This window comes from Poecilia latipinna, unplaced genomic scaffold (assembly GCF_001443285.1).
Source record: "Poecilia latipinna isolate Pla-1442-1.1 unplaced genomic scaffold, P_latipinna-1.0 Scaffold619, whole genome shotgun sequence".
NCBI classification, from domain to species: Eukaryota; Metazoa; Chordata; class Actinopteri; order Cyprinodontiformes; family Poeciliidae; genus Poecilia; species Poecilia latipinna.
Window position 1 is genome coordinate 116,762 of NW_015113235.1, and position 8,107 is coordinate 124,868.

The following is an 8,107-nucleotide window of genomic DNA, read 5'->3' on the forward strand; positions in this document are numbered from 1 at the left end:
TTAGTTTATTTTTGAGTAGATAAGAAGACATTTTTTGACCCTCAAGTTCATTTGACTTGACAATTTTGGCCCATCTGACAAAAAGTTTGGACACCCCTGACATATGGGCTGGAACAGTCAATGCTGTTTTAATATAAAGCGTGCCTCCCCCAAGTGGCCAAAAACAGCAACTGCAAGTTCAGTTGAACAGAAGAATAGAGAAGAAAATTCAGGTGTCACAGCAGCAAGTTAAGGTAAGTGGGACAATGAAAATACACATGGGTAAAAATCATAAAAATAACTATAGGACATTTTAAGCAGTACCATGAAATTCTTGAACTTAATCTTGGTTGCTACCTTAAATAACTGTGCAAAGATCGATATTAAATATTAAACTTTGTGAGTAGAATGAAAATGAGATGCTAAGAGGTAATTTTTGCAAAAGGTACTTTTAATCTGACAAACAAGCCTTATCAAAACAAATATATTTTCTTAATGACTGTATATGTGTGGCAAAATACCAACCTTTTTCCGTTTTTCTTTCTCCAGGGCCCAAAGTAACTCCCCATCGTATCTGGAGGCCATAGCAGCCAAGGTGTAATCAGCCTCAATAGCCGTCACAGACAGTCCAAGTCCAAAGGACAGGAAACGGGTGAGGTGACCCTTTATAAAATGTTGGAAAAGACACAGCATTCAGTTTGCGATCATTTGTATCCCAACTAAACCTTTTGTGTTTCAAAATGCACTACATGTTAAATTGCAAGAGTATTGGTGTAAATTAGGGACTGCAGAATTTTATAGAAAGCATTAAAATGGCACCAAAAGATGGCTAATGCACGCTAACCTGGCCAGATCCCACATCCACCACTCTCCTGCAGCCTGTCTGGTCACACAGTTGTTTAACAAGCTGTGGAGAAAAAAGGAAAACCCAACAACATCTAACATAGAAATGGCAAAATGTTGTAAACCTACAGTCAATAGAAATCCCTGTACCATGCCAAGCTTTCGGATCTCATGCTGTTTCTTGGGTTTGACATGCTTCCTGAATATGTGGCCCAGTAAAGAACTCTGACTCTGGTTTTCCAGGAACTCATCAGGCTTCACCGACGCTGCCACCCCGCCTCGGTCAGGCCTGCACTCTCTGGGAAATGCCAGGGCATGAGCAGTGGCACGGAAAGCCAGGAGGGACAGGGGCCACACCGAAGGATATCTGGAATCACAAAGTCTTTACTTATTATTTACCACACATTTTATGTCTGAATGTTGTGTTTCAGTTACCACTTTCACAAAAAACAAGTGTTTTAAACATAAAAATTATGAAAATATAGTTCAATTAATGTCAAACTTGCCTCATGACTAAAAGACTGAGGATCACCCACATAACAAATGCTGAGGGATCACAGACTACAAGATTTATCAAACCAACCAAAGTTAGAGTATCAAACTCCCAAAAAGGCAACAGCTTAGACTAATACACTTACCTGTATTTGGTGGTAAAAGAACATATTTTAAGAATTTGGATCATTATATTTCTATGCCACTCCCCCATAAAATGAATAAGACACAATAAAAAATGTATTTAGTTTAACCCACAAGTTAATATAATTTCGGAAGTGATTAAGATTTTGAAACATGTATTTAACATCATGTGTGGGTTTTGTAAAGACTGAATATTGGCTGTAATCTAAAAAAAAATAATAATTTTCTGTTTCAAGAGACAACAATGTTTGAACTGGACTTTACAGATAGACATTTACAAATTATTATATTTGTTCTATTTGGAAAAATATCAAGGTGTATTTTATGATATGCATAGCTTGAATTAAAACAGCCTAAAAATGTTCAATATTTTGTCACTCATTTCAGAAAGTGACATTTTTGTATACGTTCATTACACATGGAGTTAAATATTTCAAGTCTTTATGTTATGTAGAAGAATAACCTTTATAGTGAAGCAACAGGAGATTCTTATCAGCTCTGACCTGGCAGACTCTTGTCAGCTCAGACTGACAAAAGTCTGTAGTTTCTGCAATTTTTAAAATTATTATTAGTTTTTTTAGGTCATGTCAGAACTGAGAAGACTATTACTAAGACTACAAATTTTATATTGAACACCACAGGAAAGGTTGAGCCTTTCTAAAAATGCAACATTATGATCAGTACCTCCTATCTTCATAAGAAGTATCCAGCAGTAGTTCTGCAGTTTGTGGATATGAAATATCCTGTAGCACTGCCTGCCAGGTGCTGGGTAAGGTCTGCCACAGATTTTCAGTGAAGAACTCCTGTGAATCAATCAATCAGTTAACAACTGGGGTTCTTTCCTCAATAAAATAAAAGTTTTGAATGTGCAATATTGTGTCCGACTGCTATGTTTAAATACATGTATACACACAATAATAAAAGAGTCGGTCAAACGACTGTACTGAGACAGAAAAGTGGTGAGTCTCCTCGCCAGGTCTCTTTGTTGTTGTGCAGTGAAACTGGCTCTGAACTCCGCATCTTGTGCTGCTGACACTGACAGTTGTTCTGACATGAGTCTCCGTAAGCTAATGCTAACATGCGTTAGCGTCTCAAAGCAGTTTAAATTAAAACTATTTTAAATACCAGAAAGGCTAGCAATTCGTCTTCAAATCAAGCTATAGAAACGGCACAAGATATCGTTTAATACAAGAAATACAGACTGATTTTAAAAACTAGCTAGATACTGTTGCTGAACTTTCCAGCTTACATTGGCGAAGCGTTCATGAACTCCTCGGAATTTCTGGCTTCATTGATTTACAAGCTTTTAAGCCCCCTGCTTTTTTTGTTATGCAACTTACAAATCTAATTATTATTATTATTATTATTATTATTATTATTATTATTATTATTATTATTATTATTATTATTATTGTTGTTGTTGTTGTTGTTGATTAATGATAACAGTGCATTTAATATTTTCTATGAAAACGTGTTAGACAACGAAACCAGAAAAAAATAAAAAATAAAAATAAAACAGTTTTTATCTTTATCTGCTTTGAGAAAACAGTCCGGTTTTTAATGTTCTTATTATTAAGGTTGTTTTGCCTTGTAGTCAATGCATGTAATCAGTCAGTTCCTCATTGAGACCTGTAGTATAAAAAAAATATTACGAAAAACACACCTTAATTATTGTTTTCTTGTTATTATTTCCTTAATGTTTTAAATACTTAAATCTTTCCAGTAATGGGGACGTTGAGGCACAAGTGGAATGCGGACATTGTTTTACTAACTTGAAGGCAGCACGCCCCGGATGTTGATCAGTCGTTGTCACGAAGCAGGAATCCTCTTGTGTGCAAGGCGGGCTGCTGACATTTTAACATGTTTTTATCGCTATGTTTCTAGGTCTTCTTTTAGGGTATGTATTGTTCAAATCATAAAACATTAGAAACAAACTGAAACATGTTTTTTTTACGTTCGGTTATCTTTATTTTCATTAGTTACAATTACTATTAGCCTTTGTGAGCTAACGTTAGCCGTGATAAAACGTTATTAACGAAGCTTTAACACCGTAGAGGAGAGTTGCATTATTTTATAGGCTTGTTTAACATTGTTTTTGTGTCAAAATTCACTTGTATCAAGAATGTCATTTTGTTTTGTTTTTACTCGTAAAAAAGTTTAAAAAGCAACATGAATTTAAATTCGGTGTTCTTCTTCTATAGAATATAAATAAACGTGAATTCAACAACTTTGTATTATGCCCATTGCGAACTGCTAGTGAGTTCAGAGACAGATCTGGTGGTTTGTTTATTCTTTTCTGTTGTGACCTGTAATTAATATGATAACATTTCAATGTATATACACATAATCCATTTAAAAAGACTGCGTTGTCCAGTTTTTATGTAAAAACTGAAAAACAATATTTATTATATCTTCATTATAATTCACATATAGATTATTGCAATTACTTATAGTTTCAAATAATATCTCTATGTTTACTCTCAAGAAAAACCCCCCATCTTATTCTAAAATAGAGAATAAGCAATTAGTAACATTGCTTAGTGGACAGAATAGTATACCATCTGACAGCTCTGATTTTTAAATTACAATAGCATAAAAAGGTAGTTAATTAGCTGGTTGCTAATTTCAAAACTGTAGTTTTGAAAAAGTATTATCTGATTGAGCGGGATAGATTATACTTCTTTAATGTCTATGGCATTAGCCTCTGAGTTTTACATCAAAAAACAATTTTCAAATAAGTTTGCTTTTTTTGTAACCCAACAATACAAAGGGAAATGTTTAGAAATATTTTTTCAACCAGCTTACTGACAGTGTACATCTACAGATGTTGGCGATTCTCGGTAAGGGGCTTTAAAAAATTGTAGTCATTTAATAAGTAAATTGTGGTCAATTATTTTTGTTGGCTTTTAAAGATGGAAATGTCAGTCAGAGTAATTGCACTGTTCTTTTCCTGGTTGGTGTTCAGCTTCTTGGAATCCCCCATTAAACCTGTTCTTTGGCATTTTCAGAGGACTAAGCCAATGTATTTTTGTCTTACAGGGTGGTGCATTTAAACTGTTTTCATCTGTTGCAATTTGGACTTCAAAGAAAAGAGACTTTTTGAGGCCGTGAGCATTAGCAAAATCTTGGATCTATTCGTTGCACAACGAGTAGAGAATTTAAGATTTTAACATGTCTAATATTATGATCCATGTTTCCCCCTCTGTTGATACCCCACAGGGAATTATTCCCACAAAGAACCAGGAGAGCAACAGGAAGAAGAAGAAGAAGCAGTTTTTAAAAAAAATGAAATACCTGAAGGGGAAAGGGTGTTTTAATGATAACTCTCATCAGAGGAGAAACCATGAACACAACCAAGCTTCAAAACAGAATGGACCTTTCACTAGAGCTGCACCATCTCACATGACAACAAAACGCCAAAGTTCACCTCAGTCTAACCCTTCTTCCAGTGGCGTTGACCGTAGTGTTGACCTTAGCTCTGGGCCTTCAACCTCCTCTTTTAACCCTCTATCAATTACTTTCACTGTGACAAATAAAAATAGCCTTACAAAGCCAAACCAACCAGTCAACACCAAAACAACAGCAACATTGTCCTTCGCCTCCAAACCCAGTGCTCATAAGCTCTCCACCCCCATAGGGAACCCCACAAAGTACCTCGCCATTGACTGTGAGATGGTGGGAGCAGGACCCAAAGGCAGCATCAGTCAGCTGGCTCGCTGTAGCATCGTCTCGTACGACGGGGATGTGGTCTATGACAAGTTCATCAAGCCCTCCATGTACGTAACAGACTTCCGCACAAGATGGAGCGGTATTCGTCCCAAAGATCTCTTCAAAGCCACACCATTTGTACAGGCCAGGAAGGAGGTGATGCAAAAATCATTTGTAGCACAATAACGCCAAGTTTTTAGTTTTTTCTTGTTCTCACTATGATTTTGGCACTCAGTATTTATACTTACAAGTCGTTATCATTTCATAGAGAAGTTCCTTTATGTTTACCTGAGTATTAATTCAGAAGTAGACCAGGTCCTGTCTGTTTCTTTACACAGAGTGTACAATCACAATTAGTGAGGGTCCAAATCATTAGATTTAATTTTTCCTACTCAATTGCATGGATATATTTTGCATCATAACTTTCCCAAAGCAGAATGACAGGAATGTGCTGTGACTCTGTAGATCCTAAGGCTGCTCATGGGGAAGATTGTTATTGGCCACGCCATACATAACGACTTCAAGGCTCTTGGTTACACTCATCCTGCTGACTTGACGAGGGACACGTCGAAAATCCCTCTTCTCAACTTGAAGGCTGGTTTCGGGGAGAAAGAGTGCGCCTCACTGAAGAGACTCACCAAAGCCATCTTCAACCGTGACATCCAGGTATGTGAAGTTATGTTGATTTGTACTAATTGGTTCTTTGATTTAAGAAACCACAAGCCCACATCAGTTGTCTTTTGTCCCTTCACCTCCACACTCGTTTCAGCTCTAAAAAATGGTTGCGGTTGGCAGTGTAGTACTTATTTATCTTTTTCAGACTAAATAAATGATTGTGATGCAAATTATGATTTATCTTACAATAAATGCTAAATATATTTTTGGGATTGTTGTTTTTGTTAGAAATGTATTTTTTCAAGTGTTAATAATAATATATCCTTTGCATATGTATGCAGTTATTTAATCAAAAACCCTATTTGTTCATGTTTAGCTTCTTTTTTTTTTTTACCTAAAACACGTCAGGTGATGTCAGGTGATGCTCATGTGTCATGAGAATAATCTGGTTAATCCTCTTCACAGATTTTAGGTTATTTAGTGATAATATGTGATGATCTTAATGCTGTAACAAGCTTCTTATATTCATTATTATCTTTGGAACCTTGAGTTCAAAGCTGTCAGAAGGTTAAATTAGAAGGTTAAATAATTTTTTAATCAAATCTGCCTCTTTTGTCTGCAGACTGGAAAGAAGGGCCACTCTTCTGTGGAAGATGCTAAAGCTACGATGGAGCTTTACAAGGTGGTAGAAGAGGAATGGGAGAGGACTCTCGCCTCCACATCTTGACTCACGTAGTTCTATACTTGAAAGTGCAGAAATAAACCCAGCTCAACCGCCTTTAAATTTAAAGATGTCTTACAATGAAAACCAAGTTTATTCTTTTAGTGAAGAGTTCTGTTTTGGACTCTTGTAGACATAATGTTTCAAGAAGTTTTTCACACCATGGTACCACTAACACAGGCATTCATCCATGAAAAAAGTAAGGTTTCTTGTTGGCTTGCTTTATTACTTAAAGCTGTTGTATAACTGAAAGTTAAAACATGTTTTAGTAGTGGCATTTATGCAAGTGTTAAAACATTTGTAACTATTTTGTAGCGTCAAAATGAGCACAATTAGATATTTTTGTAGTATATTTTTCACACATGTATTAATCATGTGCATGTTTAAACATTTAAATGTTCATGAACTACCTGGAAGAGTAGTTTAAAATATAGTTTTACACCAAAGGAATACCCATAATTTTTACATTTTTATCACAGAACTTTTCATGGATGTGAGCAGTCACCAACTTACTGTGTGTAGCTGTAACATTCTTTCTCAGGGTTAAACTGAGTTTAAATGGTTTTTCTTCCGCAGAAATATCCTTTTCATCACACCTTGTGATGAAAAGATGTGATGAAACATCAACTCCATGTGTATGGTCCTACAAACAAAGAAGATTGATGCCATGTTCTATAATTCAGAAGTTTGAAAGCATATTGGTGCTACTGTCATACTCCACTGGTGGTTTGAAACTTTGGAATTTTGTCTAAAACGCTTAAACATTTTGGTTTTCTGGGACAATACCACATAATCCAGGCATGTTAAGAGTACAGAAGTTGTCCTGCATACTTCTAAGAAATGTCTGCAGCTGCTTTATCGTTGCTGTAGGCTTCTTGTTAGCCTCCTTTTTTCTTCACGGCTGCTCATGAGTTCTTGGGGCGATAAACAATTCTCTGACATCACTGTTGTGCCCCATTGTGCTTGAGGATAACTGCCTTCACTGCATTTCATTTTATATCTGTTGTCTTGGAATTTGCTTTTTATCTTTTTTTATCCTACATCTTTTTTATTTTCTGGTAATATCAAGAAATCATCTACGATGGAGATATATATTGTCAGCTGTGAAATAGAGTTAAATGAGAATTGAAAGGACAGACTTAGCTCTGTTCTTTCGATTCAATGATGATTGCACATTAAACTAGCAGATTTTAAAGAGCTGAACTTTAACATGGTGATCCATCTTTATATTTTGTAATAGCTTATGTTGCACAGGTCGTTGCTTTTAAGGCAGGTGAAGCTAAATTGTTCATATTTTCAGCAATCAGTTGAAGGCTTTACATTGTCTTTTACCATATCCCAAAAGTAATTCACCTACTTTTGCTTGTAAATAATGTTATGGAAAAGAAATATCACAGTGTTTTCTTTGTTGTATTGTTTGCCTTTGTTGTGTTCTGAATTTTAGGGCAAATGGAATCACTAGTTTGTTTTTATTACCTCAGGGAGTGCTTTTAAAGCAAATAAAGGTTTTTCTTTGTGGTGGATAACTCTTCTTGAATAATATTTATGCAAAACTGTTCTTGTCTTTCCATTCGAGGTTAGACAAATATTGACTTTTGTTAATAA

At 35.6% G+C, this 8,107-nt stretch overlaps 2 protein-coding genes across 3 annotated transcripts in view; one reads left to right on the forward strand and one right to left on the reverse strand.

Moving 5' to 3' along the window:
- The window catches only part of mettl25b (methyltransferase like 25B), an 8,770-nt gene extending 6,037 nt beyond the window's left edge, over positions 1-2,733 (reverse strand). The window contains exons 1-5 of the mRNA XM_015043169.1: positions 2,372-2,733; positions 2,143-2,261; positions 973-1,189; positions 824-886; positions 505-642 (exon numbers count right to left, since the gene is read on the reverse strand). Of these exons, the coding sequence (XP_014898655.1) occupies positions 505-642; positions 824-886; positions 973-1,189; positions 2,143-2,261; positions 2,372-2,512 (678 nt within the window). The 5' untranslated portion in view covers positions 2,513-2,733. The remainder of the gene's footprint in view (positions 1-504; positions 643-823; positions 887-972; positions 1,190-2,142; positions 2,262-2,371) is intronic.
- A 504-nt stretch (positions 2,734-3,237) lies between these two features.
- isg20l2 (interferon stimulated exonuclease gene 20-like 2) lies at positions 3,238-6,571 on the forward strand. 2 transcript variants are annotated; one of them, XM_015043177.1, is made up of 5 exons: positions 3,238-3,355; positions 4,498-4,565; positions 4,678-5,322; positions 5,632-5,832; positions 6,404-6,571. In XM_015043177.1, exons 3-5 carry the CDS (start codon positions 4,744-4,746, stop codon positions 6,506-6,508), a joined length of 885 nt encoding a protein of 294 aa, XP_014898663.1. In that variant the 5' UTR covers positions 3,238-3,355; positions 4,498-4,565; positions 4,678-4,743; the 3' UTR covers positions 6,509-6,571. The 2 variants fall into 2 exon arrangements, with proteins under 2 accessions (XP_014898663.1, XP_014898662.1); XM_015043176.1 differs by lacking the exons at positions 3,238-3,355; positions 4,498-4,565 and having other exon boundaries at positions 4,611-5,322.
- Positions 6,572-8,107: the final 1,536 nt, after the last annotated feature.

Excerpts from the sequence above, each read along its gene's own strand:
- isg20l2 (XM_015043176.1), top strand. The coding sequence starts at position 4,630 with ATGTCTAATATTATGATCCATGTTTCCCCCTCTGTTGATACCCCACAG. Across the intron at positions 5,323-5,631 it reads TTGTACAGGCCAGGAAGGAG|ATCCTAAGGCTGCTCATGGG; the intron begins GTGATGCAAAAA and ends GTGACTCTGTAG. Across the intron at positions 5,833-6,403 it reads TCTTCAACCGTGACATCCAG|ACTGGAAAGAAGGGCCACTC; the intron begins GTATGTGAAGTT and ends TTTTGTCTGCAG.